The 18,748-nt window shown below is 46.5% G+C and overlaps 1 protein-coding gene across 2 annotated transcripts in view; it reads right to left on the reverse strand.

Moving 5' to 3' along the window:
* The window catches only part of ADCY9 (adenylate cyclase 9), a 117,792-nt gene that overhangs the window by 16,181 nt on the left and 82,863 nt on the right, over window positions 1–18,748 (reverse strand). For both annotated transcript variants that reach the window (XM_032397753.1, XM_032397752.1), the window contains 4 exons: window positions 8,348–8,452; window positions 7,185–7,402; window positions 3,167–3,269; window positions 2,036–2,244 (listed from right to left, as the gene is read on the reverse strand). In XM_032397753.1, the coding sequence (XP_032253644.1) occupies window positions 2,036–2,244; window positions 3,167–3,269; window positions 7,185–7,402; window positions 8,348–8,452 (635 nt within the window). The remainder of the gene's footprint in view (window positions 1–2,035; window positions 2,245–3,166; window positions 3,270–7,184; window positions 7,403–8,347; window positions 8,453–18,748) is intronic.

The following is an 18,748-nucleotide window of genomic DNA, read 5'->3' on the forward strand; positions in this document are numbered from 1 at the left end:
GACAGCCCAGCTTCTGTAGAAGTGGGTCCAAAGGAACAGGAAACAGGGGCGCCTGGGTGGCTCAGTCGTTAAGCGTCTGCCTTCGGCTCAGGTCATGGTCCCAGGGTCCTGGGATCGAGCCCCGTATCGGGCTCCCTGCTCAGCAGGGAGTCTGCTTCTCCCTCTCCCACTCCCCCTGCTTGTGTTCCCTCTCTAGCTCTCTCTCTCTCTCTGTCAAATAAATAAATAAAATCTTTAAAAAAAAACAAAACAAAACAAAGGAACAGGAAACAATGGTGTAAAGGGCTTTTGAAAAAGGAATGGAGACAATGCTAGCCTCTAAGAGAGCTGGAGCCTTATCCAGCTGGAGGCCCTGTGTCAGACCGAAACCTGGACCCAGGGCAGGGAGCATGGGTGTGAGGGGACTCACTGCACATGGGTGCCAGGTTTTCTTTGAAATGTTCTAAAATTATATGGTGATGTTTGCACAACTCTGTAGGTTTACTAGGAATCGCTGAATTGTACACTTACATGAGTGAATTTCTTATATATGAATTATATCACAATAAACCTGTTTTTAAAAAGGAAAAGACAAACTAGGGGCCCGAGGATACCTTGGTTTGGACTCCCCAGAAGCAGAGCTGATTTGAGAGTGGGTCCCAGGCAGCTCAGCAAGGGGTGCAAAGCCAAGACTCGAGGGGCAGGCCCATAGGGAGGGCTGTGTTACAAGGAGTCCCTTGCTATGCACCACGCAGCTCAACCCTGGTGGGGAATTTGGGTAGACAGTGAGGACGTACCCTGCAGTGATCTCAACCTGGAGGAGGCACAGGGGTCAAGTTTGAAGCCCCTAGCAGCCAGAAAAGACCCTCTGCCAAGAGCCACAGGGGTAGAGGCAGGGATGGGGGGATGAGGAAAGGGGGAGTAGGGGGGGGAGGGCAATGCAGCCCATATACTTCAAAGTGGGGTGGTGGGGGGACTAGCGTTCAGAAGCCACAGGGCAGACCCGGGGCTATTGTTTCCTGTCCTGGGGTGTTGGGGAAGGGGGGCAGAAACTCAAGGTCAGGGCCCTTCTTCCCGTTTCTGTTTCACCTCCAGCTTCTGGAGGCAATCACTAGCAAGACTCCTGTTGAGACAGACAGGGCTGGACAGAGGAGGTGGGCACGGTGCCCAGGAGGCAGATGGGGGGGTGTGCATGTGAATGGAGTACCCTATGCATTCACACTTTATCGGAAGTACTCAGAGCGGCTGTAAGTTTCCCCAGGTGATGGGCTGAACCCTGACATCAGGCTGAGTGGATCTTGAGGGCCTACCTTCCCTCAGGGGTCCCTGCTGCCTATTCAGACCTTCCGTCCATTTCTAAATGGGTTGCTTGTCTTTTCATTACTGAGCTTACATTCTAGGTATCAGACCTCACCACAGATGCAGTCTGCATAGACTCTCCTGTCCTGCAGGCTCCCTCTCACTCTGGCATGAGAAGGGATGGGTGCTCTTCAGAACAGAGAAGTTTTACATTTTGATGAGGTCCAACTTATCTCTTCTTTCTCTGGCTGTTCATGCTTTTCATGTCATATCTAAGAAACCACTGCCTGACCCAAGCTCGTGGAAACAGATACCCACAATCCTTCTAAGGGTTTCGAGTCTCGCTCGCACATATACAAGAGGCACCTGCTGACCCGCAGGCGGCCGCCCATTGTGTGCTCCTATATGCTTCTGTTCTGTTTCTCTTCCCTTTCTCATTCCCTCTCTCCCCACTTGTTCTTTTTAAGTCTCGGAGTGGGGAGCTGGCAGCTGAGGGGCTGCAGAGGACACTGACCCTCTGGTAAAGAAGGTGCCCACCTGTGCCAAGGGCTGGGGTCTGTGAGGGAGGATGCTGAGCAGCAGAGCTGGCGGAGGGAAGGAAAGAGGACCAGTCACCCGAAATGAGCTTGCAGAGGCCTCTGGTGTCAGGAGGTGGGCCAGCGGAGCTGCCACCAGACTGTGCAGCCATTAACTGGTGAGCCAGCAGAGGGAGCTAAAGGCTAAAAGCTGGAGCAGAGTTGGGCAGGTGGGCCTTTACCTGATGGAGACCACGAGGGACAGCACCTCCAGCAGCAGGGCGGCGCCGAAGACTGCCAGGGCGGCAGGCGGGGGAGGCGTGGTGGCAGCCCCGTACTTCAGGAAGCAGGTGATGGAGAGAATCAGAAACACTGTTGTTGACAGAAACACATCCAGGAGGGAGCTGAAGGTGGCACTAGCAAAAGTCTTCACAGGAGAATTCTTTATAACCTGTTTGGGGTAGGAGGGGAGGTGGGAGGCATGAGTGGAAACAGGTGGCCACGGAGTAGGATTTCCATGGAAAACACAGCCAACATTTGTTGAGCACTTGCCCACCCTGGAACAAGTGGTAAGTGCTTCAGGTGGGCCATCTCTCCCATCCCATTTAACAGTGAGGAAACTAAGGCACAGAGCAGTTAGGAAACTTGCACAAGGTCACACAGCAAGCTATTACAAACCAGTGAGTTCTCACAAACACATTACATACTGAGCCTGAAATCTGGGTTATGGGCTTTGCATCTGTAAAGGCCGTTGCACAAAAGCCATTTTGTGAAGCTTCCACTGAATGGCTGGGTCCCAGGTTCAGGCTGTGTGACAGCTGGCTTCATGACAGAAGTATCAGGCAGGGATTGAAGCAACAGCAGATGAAAGCATGGGCGGGTCAACAGATAGTAAGAGATGCTCATGCCTTCACTCAAGAGCATGCTCTGGGCCTGGCTCTGTGCAGGGTGCTGGGGGCAGACATGAAACATCGCCCTCTGGGAGCTCACAGCCTAACGGGGGGGACGGACAGGATCCGAAATGTCAGGGTGGTGTGGTAAACGTAACAAAGAGCCATGCACATAGTGTTAGGGAGTCACCGGGAAGGAGGGAGAAAATGAGGACAAGGCCAGCACGGAGCAAAGGGGCCTGGAAATGACATGCCAGTGACACTAGACAAAGGAGCACAGAAAGATTGGGGGTCTTCTCCCCGTGTGGATAAATTCACATGCAGATGCAGTTTGGGGCTTACAGATTGTCGGGAATCAGTACTAGCCTTCATTTTCCTATCACTCAAGGGGGGAAAGAAAAAGCTGCCAAAGCACAAAGCTGGTAGTGAACTATCCGGGGCAAACAACAAATTTCTTCAGTAGAAGTAGAAGGGGAAACACACCTCTTCTTGATAGCTGGTCCTGTAGGATCGCTCTAGCTCCTGATCCAGGAAGTTCAAGCTGAACTGATTGATAGGTGGCTTGAAAAAATAATCTTTCATCAGGCTAGGAGAAATGAAACATGCAGTTGATCAACACGGCACAGAGGCATTGCACTTACTCTATCGGCAGACTGATATCTATCTGTCTATCTATCTATATCGGCAGCTACCCAAACACCACTCGCAAAGCGTGTCACAAAAACCATGTCCAAGAGTCACTACGTGACAGATAATGCTTGACCTCTCCTTTAGAACATACGTCTGGAAAGTGCTTTGTGTTTTCAAAATACATGTTATGCTTCCGCTCCACTAAGCCATGACCATTTGCCATCATTATAGCACACGTCATGAGCACCCTGCTTCTGGAAACATCTTCCAGTGTCCGGAGAAGAAGGCAGCTCTGCCATGCTAGGAAACCACCACTTCTGGAGGACCAGACATGCCTGTACCGAGAGGACTTAGGCTGATTCCAAGGCTTCCGATGAAAACCTAACTCAGAGCTGGCTGTCCTGTTGTTCAGAGCACTAACAGCAATTACCGCCGTCAGAGCTGACAGGTTGTTATCACAAAACTGTTTAGAGTTAGCATAATTGGAGTGCTATTGTCACATATGCAGACTGTGTGTGAAACCTGAAAAATAACACTCAATGATTTTAATAGCAGAGACATGAAAACTGCTTTCTGTGATTCTTTCATTCTTTTATAGTTGCTAGCAAATAGTAATATCCCTTGTATACTGCAGGAAATTTAAGAGAGTGTTAACATGATTTCAGAAGGCAAATACAGCCATGGAGTGTAGTCTCTCTCCCTCACACGGTAACGTCTGTAATTACATCAGATAAATAGATAAACTCGCTCCCATGTGCCTGACATACAGGGTCCCTGCAGCCCAGTGGACTTTCTCTCTGTGACAAGTGTGCCATACCTCACTATGCTCTCAGACTCGGAAGAGAGAAAACTCCAACCCCGGATGCAGACCCGCTTCTTCCCCTCCACCCAGCAAGTGTGGACAGAGGGAAAACCGGCACAGCAGCCATACGGAAGATGTACAGTGGCCACATGTAGCTAGATGCTGTGCTGCTCCTCTGAAATTAATATTAGCAAGTGCCTTTTCTGGGAACAGAGATTAGCTCCTTTTGGGCCAATCCTCTCTCAGATAACGACAATAAACTCTGGACAAGATATAAAAATGACTCCTGGAAGGTAGTGGAGACTGACCAAAGCAGGTGGGAAATGGAGGAGAGTCACACCTGGAAGAATGGAATAGCACCAGCTTAATTTCCCATACTTTACTGTTTTTCTTTTTTGGCTGAAGACAGCCATTCATCAGCACCATGTGCGGGACAGCTAAAACTCAGATGGAAAAGCCACAATCTTGCTGGCTTGGAAATTCAGAAAATAATGTTTGGGGTGCCCACAGTTGGAAAATGAGGTTGAAAATCCCAGAGAAAGGAAAAAAAAAAAAACAAACAAACAAACAGAGAAGGGGCATCCCCAAATTCATCATATGAGCTCTGCTCAGATCTCTGGCTGACCTTTAAAATCTGCATGTGCACAGCAGACTTGAAGCAGCCTAATTAAGGCTTAAAAAAGAGCAGCAGCCACCTACCCCAGGGGAGACAAAGTTTGCTGTCTGAGTTTAGGTAAGTTAACTGCATGCTAAAACAAAGAAACAAAGAAACAAAATATTGACTCTTCAGAGCAATATAACAGAATCCAGTTTCTAAGCACAACACAATCCAAATTTACACAACATACAAAGGAACAGGAAAATATGATTCAACTCAACAGAAGAGCAATCAATGGAGACCAATCTGAGATTACCAAGAGGGTGGTATTAGAGGTCAAGGTCACAATGTATGCAGATGTAACACATGTGAAAACTATAGCATAAGGGGTGGGAAGAGAGTAATGGATCTACACAGCTACAAGATGTCTACATTTCAAGTGAAATAATACAGGTTCGCTTGGCCAGCTCAGTCAGAAGAGCATGTGAATCTTGACCTAGGGGTCATGAGTTCGGGCCCCACGTTGGGTGTAGAGATTACTTACATAAATAAATAAGTAAACTTTAAAAAAAAAAATAAAGTGAAATGATACAATGTTAACCATAAGAAGACTATAAAAAAAATTCAAGGATGCCTATCTGTAAGTCCTGGATCAAGCACCAATAAATAAATAAATAAATAGATAGATAGACAGATAAAATAATAATAATAATGCAAAGAGGTATGGCTAAAATGCCAGTAAATATATTAAAACGGAATTAAATGTCAGAAACTTTTAGAATGATGAAAAAAGCAAGACTCATAAGAGACACACTTCAAATATAAAGATACAGGTTGAAATTTTTTTTTAATGGAAATTGATATACCAGGCAAAGAGTAAGAATAAGAAGGCTAGAGTTACTATATTAGTATCAGATAAAGTGGCTTTTATGACAGAGTATTACCAGGAATAAAGAGGGACACTTCAAAATGACAAAAGGACCAATTCACCAGGAATTTATAACACTCATAAATGTGTATGTACCTAAAAAAAAAGAGCATGAAAATACTTGAAACAAAAACCGTCAGGACTAAAAAGAAACGCAGACAAACCCACAATTACAATGAAAGATTTTTAAATCCCTCTCTTAACACTGATAGAGCAATAGACAAAAAGTAAAGAGACAGATGATCTAATACTCCCAACCGCCTGGACCTAATTGTGTTTATGGATCGCAACATCCTACAAATGTAGAATATTCTTTCCAAGTGCATGTGGTATGTTCATGAAAACAGACACATGTGAGACCATAAAACAAGTATCAATAAATGTAAAAGGACTGAAATCATTTAGAATATGTCTTTGGCTACATGACATTAAGTCAGACATTAACAACGAACATTTCTAAATACCATTCTTCACTAAAAGGCTCTTTGGACAAATGGCTGATGCCTTACTAGGGTTAGGGAGGATATAAGACGAGCCTGGAATATCCTGTTGTGCTAGAACAGGGTGCCAGAAACTATGAAAAACAATTGATGGAGGGGCTCCTGGGTGGCTCAGTCAGTTAAGCGTCCTACTCTTGGTTTTGGCTCATGTTGTGATCTCACATGGTCGTGAGATCGAGCCCCGCGTCGGGCTCCCTGCCCAGCAGGGAGTCTGCTTGAGATTCTCTCTCTCCCTCAGCCCCTCCCCTGCCCTCTCTAAAATAAATAAATCAAATTTTTAAAAAATGATGGAGCCATGTCAATGTGCTCCAACTGCCAATGTGCAGTTGATGCTCAAGTAGGAGAACTGACATTCTGAACCATCATAGTAAAGGCTGTTTTAAGCAAGAACCACGATGGAGAGGAAATTTAGGGAAGTTTGCTGAGGAATGGAATACATGCATGATCTTAAAAGTATTGCTTACTAGTCACAAGGAGAAAATAACCACAGATTGGAGAGGTCAACAACACTTGCCTGGTTGCTCAAAATTACTATCACTGACGGAAGACAAATGGGCACAATGTGCCTCTGGATGGGATACCTGATGCCATTTCTGTGGCCAAAATTTCTAGCCAAACTGGAATATGAACCGTAGATTAGATCAAATATGCATCCATGTTAGATTTCCTGAATTTGGTAACCATGATTATGTAAAAGAACATCTTTGTAATTTAGGAAATAAAGTGTTTAGGGGCAAAGGGCATGATATATCCAACTTACTATTAAGTGGTCCAGAAAAAAAAAAAAAACACATAAATTTCATAAAGAGAGAGAGAGAGAGAATAAAACAAAATAGTAAAATGTTAAAAGTTGGTAAATCAGGCAAAAAAAATGAGAGTTCTTTGTATTATTCATGCAACTTTTCTTTAAGTTTCAAATTACTTCAAAATAAAGTAAAATACTGACAATGGAGGGGCAAACACATGGGGATAGGGTGACTCAGAAAAAGGGAGAGACTCCTACCTGCAAATCTTTACTTTCGTTGGGAATGGTTGACTCTTACCTGTCTTCTTTGATAACATCAACAAAATGGGCATCTGTTTTCTCCCGGATGTTCTTGAATCTCAGCGGAAGGAGAGCTGACTGGTCCAAGCTCACTCCTGCCCACCTTCCCTTTTCCTGTAAGATCTCACACAGGGAGGTCTGACTGTTGGTGAGCTTCTCCTCTTGGGGAGGGCTCAGAAGTCCGTTCTGAGTTTTGGAATTCGGTGCTCCAGGAGCCTGCCTCAAGACAAGGGTAGTGGGGGGCAGACACAGAGGCTGCAGGGCGAGCATGCAACAGTGCTATTCCAGCCCGACCTCTGCCACGCTGGGGCCCCACTGCACGCTTGACCAGCACCTTCACATCTCTGTTCTGACCTGACGCTCAACCTCTCCACCCATTTGCTTCTCCCTATCCCCCTATTTCGTCAGATTGCACCTCCAGGGGCTGAGGCAGCCTGGAAGGTGACATCGTGGGAAGAGCCAGTAAGGAGGTAGAGAGAAGGTCATGGAAGATTGAGGCTCTTGGAGCTTGCTAACCACAGAATCAGCATTGCAGAGGGCCATGTGGGAAGGTTTGGGGGGCGAGGGCGATGGATGTGGTACGAGGATCCATCCAGGGGAAGGTGGCAGGCGACACAAGGATGGAGGATAACAGACATAGGCCTCCCTGGAGACTCAGCCTTTATAAGCATTCTTGGAAGGGCTCTCAGATTTGGTCTTTGTTCTGCTTTCCACTGCAGCCCTGGCTCTGTCTCCAGGTGAGACTTCTCTGGCAGTCCTTGCTGCTGACCCCAACCCCAAGCCTCTCTTTACAATGCAACTTTGCTCCGGCAGAGCCCCCCTTCTCTCTGCACATCCACACTGTACCGCGTGTTCCAGCCCCAGAGATCTCCCCTAGCTACTGCAGTCCACGTGGCTTTAAGCTCTTACTGCCCATGAAGGGAGTCCCATCCAGCTGGGCATGTGATTATTCTATTTCACAAGGGTTAGACCTGACTCTCCATCCTGATCTTCACTGGTCTATTACTGATCTATTCAAAACCCTCAGGATGAGAAGGTGTGGAATGGTGTCACTTAAGGGGAGTTATTCTTGGAACTGAGAAGCTGACAAGACAGGAATGTCACCTCAGGTGGAGGCACCAGGGGAGAAACCGACAGGAACAACAGCCAAGAGCTTGTTACCTTAGTGCTGTTTTTATGTTCCTCTTGACAGCCATTTTGGACCGCTCCTCCTTCTACACCAGCTTCCGATTTGGGGGCCAACATGATGCCGCATGAAGGACAGGTCTACAAGAAAAACATACACCATAGGAACACACCCAGAAAGCACGGCCACAACCCGTAATTCAAGTCTATCATTGCAACTGGCTGTCACGCTGAATGGTGGAAACCAACTGGTAGGGTTCCTGAGCCCCTTGAACAGGAGTCAAAAACAAACTGATGAAGTGAAAACGGAAACATGTCCACACGAAGACCAGTACATGGATACTCAGAGCAGTGCTGTCTGTAACAGCCAGAAAGTAGAAACAACTCGAATGTCCATCAATGGATGAATGGATCAACTAAATGTGGTCTGTCTGCAGAATGGAATATGATTCAGCCGTCAAAAGGAACAAAACACCGACACCTGCTCCAACATGGATGAACCCTGAAAACATTGTCAGGTGACAGAAGCCAGACACAAAGGACCACATGTTATATGACTCCAACTGTAGAAAATGTCCAGAAAAGGCAAACTCATAGAGATGGTAAGGTGATTAGTGGGTGCCGGGGTTGAGGGGACGAAGGAATGGGGAGGGATCTAATGGGTGTCTGGATGGGTGATGAAAATGTTCCAAAACTGACTGTGGTGATGGATGCACAATCTTGCAAATACACTAAAAACCACCAAAATGTATACTTTAAAAGGGTAAATTTTATGGTAACATGAATTGTATCTCAATAAAGCTGTTATTAAGCCAACCAACCATCCGCTAGGCTACATGAGGTTCTCGAGCTCTGTGTGATGGTGAGCTGTTCGGGTAAAACAGGCTGGAAAGTCAAAGGGACATGCTTACAGACCTAGGAGTTCTCAGAAGCCTGAGCAATTAGCTGACCTGGAAAAGAAAAGTCAAGGCTTAATGCCATCAGGTAGAGCAGAAAGGGCCAGGCTTTGCTTCTCACAACCAGGGTGTGGAGATGCCCTGTTCAAATTACTCACCTCTGTCCTTTCACCTATAAAACGACAGTGGTGCCACAGCTCTTGCAGATGTGTGGTAAGAGCTAAGTGAAGACATGTGTAGACAGTCTAGCCTTGCTCCTGGCACTCAGTGCATCCTTAATCAATTCACTCTTACTATCAATGGGATCCAGTAAACTGGCAGCCACCACCAAGACAGCAACTAAGAGCTTCCAATGGAGAAGACGAACGGCAGCAGGACAGATTTAGAGGGATTCTGACAATTTCTAGCATAATAAGCACTGTTACACACTGGAACACATTATAGGAGGCTAGGCACTATTTTAGAAATTTAACGTAAGTATCACTTAGTACCCACGGGCAAGGATATGAGCTATATTACATCCTAAGTTAGATTTCAGGCCTCTGCTGTATTAAATAAAAGAAAGATTCTAAAGAGTTGTGTCATCTGAGAATCTAATGCAACGCGCAAGTTTGAACATTCATATTCATTTGAAAAATGAAAATACGCCAAAGTGGCAGGCCAAATCATTAACTAACATACCTGAGTAAACAGCAATACCAAGGTAAAACATGCCTATAGCTCTTTAAACACTGACATCATTGACAGGGGCAGAATGTTCTAATTGCCAGTAATATAACATATAAATTTATTTTAATGCACCTTGGTAACGACTGAGTTAAACGTCAAAACATGTTGCTAATGGGGCCACTGATCTTCTCAAAAGAAAAAACAAAATCCAACACCCTCGCAGGGAGCGCCCTCAGGAGTCTTGCTGGGCTTGTCACTGGAGCGCAGTGACTTCACCCCTCTGCGGGGGGCGAGGGCTGCGAGAATGACTCTGATGGCGGCGGTGGTGGCAGGTTGCTCCTCTAGGGCAACACTGGCCTCTGCAAGGGCCAGCTGGCAGCCCAGGGAGAGTGGTGGGCACGGGGACAGTCCGAGAGACTCTAACCTGAGTCATACCCTTAGGGTCTGGGGCTTTCCCCAGTCTTGGGCAGACAGGACAAAGTAGTAAGAGTTATTTCTCTGGCCACTTTTGACACCTGAAGACTAGAGAAGTAGTGTGACAAGACCATTCTTTTTTTTTTTTTTAAAGATTTTATTTATTTGACAGAGAGAAAGACAGCCAGAGAGGGAACACAAGCAGGGGGAGTGGGAGAGGGAGAAGCAGGCTTCCCGCCAAGCAAGGAGCCCGATGCGGGGCTCGATCCCAGGACCCTGGGACCATGACCTGAGCCGAAGGCAGACGCTTAACGACTGAGCCACCCAGGCGCCCCATGACAAGACTATTCTAATTAGTTCCCAGAAGCTACCCCTTACTGGTAGTGTAGCACAGAGATCAGAGGTGCTGGTTTCGAAATCAAACTGTCATGGACCAAATCTTGGTTCGAACACTGACTAGGGTAGGGGGATCTCCAAGCCTCAGTTTCCCCTTTCCACAACAGGACTGTGTCTCCCATAAATGATGTTGTGGAAGAGGGGGCAAGGACGAGGATGCCGCATCCTGGCCCAGTGGGAGGACTGTGGCTGACTGGGGATATCTGGCAGGGGGAAAGCTGCACGAGCAGATGCACACATGCATTCACCACCCTGGGCTCTGCCTGAGGTGCTAGTGGGTACTCAACACATGCTGGTCCTTAACAGTGAAACTTCTGGTTATGAAGACCACGCAGCTGTAATATGATGTCCTTATCACAGACAGGACAGCCATCTTTGGTATCTCTCAGTCTCAGTTTGTTCCTAAGTACTTTTCTCTCCTCAAGTACACATACAAGATGTTTTAGGCACTTAGAGCCATAAATACGCAACAGAGACTAACAAACCTCCTGGACACCAGAGGGCACACACCGTCTACGAAGGATTCCCTGCACACACACTTAAGGCACACAACTTCAGCACGGTGCCCTCTCTCCGGAGGTTGACTGTGAAGGCGCTGGGAAGCCCGTGGAGACTGGGAGTGTCCATGGGGACTGGGCTGATCTCCAGGAGCCTATGACTGTGGTCTTCACAACTGGGCAACCCAAGTCCACATCCCTTTGACACAGAGAGGCTATGCGGCCTGTACCTGCTGTGATAAAATGTTCTAATACAGAGGTAAGGTCTGGTAGACTGTCCACAAAAGAACCTCAGGGAGCAAAGGCACAGACATAATTTTCATAAATGGTCTCTGAGACTCTCCTCGGGGAGGTTCAGGTGCTTGTCAGAGTCACATGGGAAGCAGTAGAGAGCAGGCACTGTGGCTGGGACCCCCCCATGGCCTGAACAGTGCTCACTACTCCCTCTGCACCCCTACAGCAGCTTCATCCAGGGAGGGGGGAGGCCAGGGGGGGGGGGGGGGGGGGGGGAGAACCAGCTGTGGATTCCAGACCCGCCTATAGCAAAGCAGCCCCAGGAACTTACAGCACATGGATCCAGAAGATCATTTCACTGTACTTTGAAAATGTGGCTTTTTTCCTTCTATTTCTTCCTCATCTACTTTGCTTTTTGGGGGAAATTTCATTGATTAAATCTTTAAAACAAATGAAACAAAAAATCCTAGAGAAGTCCATCTGCCCGATGGAGACATACTCACATCTCGACATTCCCTTCCGACGTGTGGCGAGCGTCCCTTCTGCACCAGAAAGGTCCCACAGGCAACAGAGGATGGGTCTGTTTCCCCTCTCCACTACCCACAAAAACTTTAACTATTTTCCAGCTTTATTTTAATCAGGGTTAAAACACCTCACAAACTGGTTTTTGCCAAGCACCCAGATACCTCTGGGAGATGTTTCCCTACCCATTAAACAACTGCCTCTCTTCCTGCTGTGAAACCCTCACTAGGAAGAGCACTTTGGACTTTAGGGAACTATCTGGGGTAGGTTACCATCTTGGGAGACATGCCCGATATGCCAGATAAAATCACTCTTACGACGGCAGCTGCTGTGATGGAGAATCACCTGTGTGCTGAGCACATCCTCATGTGTGCAGGGTCTGTGGTCTCATGCGCCTGGCCTCAGTTAATCCTTGTAACACACCACAAGGCCACTTGGAGGACACAAAGGTTCGTCAGCAGCAGGAGTCAGCCTGCAGGCTCCTGGTCCCTGACCACTGTGCAGCCTCTCTCTGTTCTTTTCCTCACATAGGAAGGACCCAGGAATCATCCTGGCACTATGACCTCCTGGGCCTCGTTCCCCTCAAGTAGCCCAAGCAGTTATGACCACCTCCTGGTGCTTCTAAGTGGTACTACTGGCACACTGGCACCAAGGGAAGCTTTATTAAGACCAGCTAAGGTCCCCAAAACAGAGTACTCTACGGGTCAAGGCGTGTGCTGGCTGTTGCCTGGGAAACCCGAGATCCTTGGAGAACACCCAAGAGCAATCTCTGCATTTTCCCAGATGATCTCTGCTCCTTCCCCAACGCAGACATGGGTTTTGGAGGGGAGATGGTAACTTTCTCTAACACACTTGAACACATTTGCATTTGTTTTTAACACATTTCAATACACACACCCTACATTCTGTTCAGAATATATGGCATAAAGCTATAAAATAGGTTTTTCTTCAAGGCTATTTCTCTTCACAAGATAAATCATTTCTAAGCCAACAGCTGTCCTTTTTCATAACTGTCAAGGAAGAAAGCAGGGAAACCTCTTTTCTGAGAAACGAAGAGGAAACATCAGAAAAGCGCTGGCTTTGCCTGTTTAGTCTGCTGAACGTGACTATTTGGTAAGCTGTCCTAGGACCAAGAGAAGCAACACTGGCTCCCAAGCTCAAAACTCAGGCTGAAAGTGGCAGGCAGAAACGTGCAACAGTAACAACAAACAGACCTACTGAGGCCCACCCGAGGTTCTCAGCTCTCTGCCTGCAGTCCTCATAAGCACCCATGAAGCAGACACTATGATTTGCTCCATTCCACACACAGGAAACTGAGGCAGAGAAGAGAAATGACTTGCCCAGAGTCTCACTGTCAGAGAGTGACAGAGGGGAGCTTAAGCCCATGCAGCTGCAGCCTGGACCCCATCTGTGCATGTGACATCTCCCAGGGAGCAGGAATGGGGGGCAGTGCGACATTGTTTAAGCTAGTGGGTTAGCATGAGCATCAACACTTCCAAGTAGATGATTTCTACAACCAAAATACTAGAGAAAAAGAGAAGCAGGAATTGTTACAGAAAAAGAAAGGCATCCCAGAAGCTTTAAGAATAGAAAGTGCACAGTCTGAGAATACGGGAGGCAAAAAATAAATAAATAAAATAAAACAAAAAACCTGTAAAAATCAGACCCAAGATCTCGGAGTCACAGAGTGTGGAGTCATAAAACCCTGCTCAGACTCCCCAGCCCTAGACAACCACCGAGTGTAATAACTAAGACTGATGAGGTGAGAAGATCATTCCTGTGCTGTGGGAATATTCCATCAGCAAGTCAAATAAGAAAATATTGGGTATTTTGGGAAACTTCATTTACATGTAATACTTCACTACCTGATGATACCAGTTAAATGATGCTGGACTTATCTTCTCATGTCAATTCATATGTAATATATAATAGAAATACAACCAATGTTACACACCTAACATTTATATTATATAGAATGATTAAAATAACATAGAGTAAAATAGTTAATACATATATATTAGACATTTAAACCGTGCAACAGCTTAGACTTATGGGGAGCAGGAAAGACAGTTCAGGGAGCTGCCACGTGTCCTTCTCCGGCATTCCCGAACATCAGTGGCTCACGGCAACCACGGCATGGCCATCGAGACTACAGCGTGAGCGCTGGCACAGTACTAACTACGCTCAGATTTCCCCGCTTTTCCCCGAACCGCCTTTTTCTGTACCAGGATCCCACGCTGCATTCAGCGTCTCCTTGTCTCCTTCAGCCTGTGGCAGGTCCTCGGTCTTTTCTCGTCTTCAATGACTTGTCACTGTTGCAGTGCCCTGGTCAGGCGTCAGGTGTTGTGTGATTTGGCAGAAGGACCCCACAGAGGTGACGTGCCCTGGTCAGCACATCACATGGCGGGGGCACATACACGACACTGCAAGTCTTATTAATTGTGATACCGGCCTTCATCGTTCAGTGAGGCAGGGCCTGCCAGGTTTTCCACTGTGGAGTTATTATTCTTCTCTTTGTCATCAGCAAATATCCGGGGGGCGGGGGGCAGTGCTTGGAGGCTGTAGAAATATCCTGTTTCTCCTTAAACTTCTACCCGCTAATTTTAGAATTCACTGAGGGACCCTGCTGGCAGCAAATACTACGGTGGTGTTCTAGTGTTGGTTCTCTCTCCCTCACTCCTTCTACCTCCATCAGCTGGAACTCTTCTGTAAGGTGTTGATTTCCATGGGACAGGCTTTCTCCTAGCTGAAGGAAACACACATGACTGGAAATATAGATAAAACCTGAACGTCTTTTTTTAAAAAAACTTACTTTATGTTCACCTTTCAGAGCGAGCAATCAGACTACTATTTATTTTATAACAGCTTTATCAAGATAGAATTCACATACCATGCAAATGACCCATCTAGAGAATATATAATTCTGTGGCTTTTAGTGTATTCACAGAATTGTGCAACCATCACCACTACCAATTCGACCGCCATTTATAAGAAATACTTATTTAGTGTCTAAACTATAGATAGATAGATATTTACTACCTTTTCCATTTCTGAAATGAACTAAAAGGCCCACTGCCTCCTCACACTGATCCCACGGAGCCTAGTCATAATTATTTTACATACAAATAACAGGGAGATAAAAGAAGTGACCATTTATTTAGAGTCATTAAAAAAGTCATAGGGACTGCCACAGAAGGATGGTCCCTGGGGCTACTGACCTCAAAGGGAAAGTATTACCCTTTTGAAAACAGAACAGATCCTTCCTAAATTGCCCCCATGTGGGTGAATCTACATCATTCGCCTCATTACTAACTGTAAACATGTAGAATTGCCCTATGAGCGCACAGCCCCAGGGTTCTGAATAATAGATTAAGATTAAATTCACAAAGACTAGCTGAGCAGGTGTCTTTCCAATGAGGCCCGTTAGAGATGAACTAAGATGCTTTCACCACTCACAAAGTTCACTGGTTGGGACTGATGTGATTAAAAAAAAAAAACCACCCACATGTTTGGTTTTCATTTCTTTGTTCTTCACGAAGATGCCTGACCAGCTATGTTCCTTGGCACAGGTAGTCTCAATCCGTCCATCACCCACAGTGTTCATGGAGAAGGAGCAGCAGACATCCCCTGGAGAGCTGAGGTCACACTAAACGGGCCAAGTTGCTCATGCTCTGATGTCCCATGTGTGACGTGGTTACATCCCCTACAGCAAAAACTGAAGAACCTCCCTCATATCAGAACAGAGAAGCCAAGACCTTCCTGAGAGAGTCAGTGACTCCTTGTGGGCAAATCAAAGCCTTACCTGTCTCCTCCTGCCCTTCTTCACTCCTACCACAGTCAGTGTCCATTTCTCCATGCGGAGTGAATACACGCGTGTCCAGTGTTAACAGAGCTTCTACTCCAAACCTAATATTCATGGACATTATTTCAGCTGATCTTCACAGCAAACCTGGGAGATAGTCATTACCATCTCACTGTGGCCAAGAGAAACTAAATGACTTGCTCACAGTCCCAAGACCAAGGCTTTGAGAAGCCCTTTCCACAGTAGTACTCCTCTCCCCCCCCATTACACTATCCAGGGTCTTCCTGATGAGAAACTCTCACTGCCAGTCACTGAAGAAGCCAAGGCTTGGGTGTGGGAAGGGGTCCCTCTGACCTATGACCTCAGGGCCAAACCCTTTGACCTTTGACGTCACTACTAGGTCATCACAGTAGTCATACTATTTAATGAAATATTAGGTAAAAATCCTCCAGCTGTGAACTGGGAGACAACTCACATGGGACATGTACACAAGGAGTGGAAAACAAATGCTTCGCTGACGTTACCTGCTTCTATTCAGTTCTGCCTGGGCTTCTGAACTCGGTCCTTCTTGGCCTAGCTCTGCAGAGCTACAGTTCTCTGTGTATCATTCAAGAAAAAAACTTAAACCAAAAGAAAGTTATAGTTATCTACCCCATGCCGGGCTGTACACTTGGGAAAAACGTAAGTTATTTCACACATGGGTTCTACCCGCATTCAAAGAGCTCACAGGAAGCTGCGTAAGAAACAAGTAAAGGTGTACATTACAGCTGAATGGACCGAGGATGTGAAGATGGGGAGACAGCACTGTTAGCTGGAGGAGTCACTGGAAACTCCAATGACACTGAACAGGGCAAGGAAGAGCAGCTCAGAGGGATAGGGACAGTGAGGTGCACTGCAGGTGACAGGAGCGACAGGTCAAGGCACACATGCATTCACCTGAGGAATATTCACTCAACACCTTTCCCTAATTTCTTGGTTCCTGCATGAAACTCCTTCCACTAGACAATCATTCCCCCAAAAGGTGTGGCCTGAAGAAAGAAGTCTGTGGTCACAGAAGCCCAAGAATGCCGCTGCCACATCCCTCTCTGGAGGCCTAACGTGGACAGTAGCAGGTTCAGGGAGCTGCCACGTGTCCTTCTCCGGCATTCCCGGAGATGTCCTGGAGCACAGAGACCCTTTCTACAGCATGTAGCCCAGAACTGTGCAGGTGTCCTTGACCACAGAATGCTTTTTCCATACTTGCCACCTATTTCCAACCTGAGAAACTTCTGCTCAGAGAATGTACATTGAAGGGAAACACTGCCTGACACAGGCCCCCTCCGCGAGCCAGGGCTCCCGCACTGGGCAAGGAGATGCGGGGTTGGTGACAGAAGTCCACAGAGGAACCACCTCTTGCTGGACGAGGGGGCAGCAGCCACAAAGGAAAGAAGCTCGTTCACAGGGAGAGTCAACAGACCCTGGCAAATGATTAGGAGGAACCACTCAGTGCTTCTAGCTAAACGGAAAAACTAACCGTAGTGCAGACATAAGGCAACAAACTAATGACACATGGGACAAGTGCACAGGATAAATCTACACCAAGAACCTATGAGTGAGCAGCCAGTATTTTTTCTGTTGTGTGAGAACTCTTACCCAAAAGAAAGACTTATACGTCAGATTAGAATGTATGTAATCCTTGAAGCGGACCTCAGTTTTCTTTCAGGCTTGACGATAGCTCCTAAAAACTCACTCAGTTACCCAGCGCATACTATTTGCAAGGCACTCACAGAGGCCTGCTCTTACCTGACCCCATGAACTAGAAGCAAAGGGGCCAGACTGCACATGACTTCCCCAGACTGGCAAAGCCTGAAGACCACGCTGTCTACCTCTCTGTGCTCCTTCCACTCCAACCGCGGGGGCGGTCCTCATCTCAGATGTCCTCACATGAAAATATCCCAGAAATTATACTTCAAGATCCAGCTCGTCCTTCCTCCCTGGAAGGGACACAAAGATCTTTTCCCCCCACTAAAATTCTTTTTGGCAGACACAGTTAACTTAATAGATCACAAGATTTTCAGAAAACTTTCAATGACTATTTAAAAATTTATACATGACAACAGAATACGCTAAATAGTTTTTTATCTATCCAGATTTTTAAAATAAAGATAAATACATTTATATCTTTAACTATAACTATATACATTTAACTAGAACAAGAAATGTTCTCTGGGATAAGAGAAAACCTTTTTAGGTCAATTTAGCATCAAATCGCTGTCACTAAAATTGGAAGTTAGGTGCTATGGCTAGAAACACACATACACATAATCTAACATGGCAGGCAAACACAACACATCATTTATTTTTGAATTTGAGCTCTATTTCTCTACTTAAATACAGCTCAGTTTGAAGCCCGGAGGAAATAATTTCTCTCTAAATAATGAAGCTATATTTGGAAAACCACGTTTTCAACTTCTCCCTCTACAATGGTTCCTGCCCACGCTCAGGGACAGCCTGTGAGCCCGAGAGCGGAGAGCTCCTCTTCCTGATTGCTGCAAAACATCGCCCGGAGCAGAGGCTGTCTTGAAAGTGTGCAGGCAGTAAGGAAATTTCAGAGACATTAGCAGTATGCAGAGGACATGGGAAAGGACCGCGTCTAGTACCCTACCTCATGGGTTCTCAACCAGAGGGGATTTTACCCTCCCTCAACCCTCAGGGGTCACTGGGCAGTGTCTGGAGGCATTCTCCATCACCATAATGGGAAGAGTGGGTGCTCCTGGCATCTGGTGGGTGGGAGCCAGGAATGCTGCTCGATATCCCACACTGCACAGGCCAGCCCCCACCACAAACAGTTACCTGGCCCAAAACGTTCCTAGTGCTGACGGTGAAAAACCCTGCACTAAATTAACAAAGCATATGATAAAAATGATACACAAGTACTATTAATAAACCTGAGCATGAGAATTACACAAAGTAACTGGCTGACAGGGACTACGGATTCTGGTGGAGGGAAATGACCTGGATGCCCACG

This window comes from Phoca vitulina, unplaced genomic scaffold (assembly GCF_004348235.1).
Source record: "Phoca vitulina isolate PV1807 unplaced genomic scaffold, GSC_HSeal_1.0 scaffold102, whole genome shotgun sequence".
NCBI classification, from domain to species: Eukaryota; Metazoa; Chordata; class Mammalia; order Carnivora; family Phocidae; genus Phoca; species Phoca vitulina.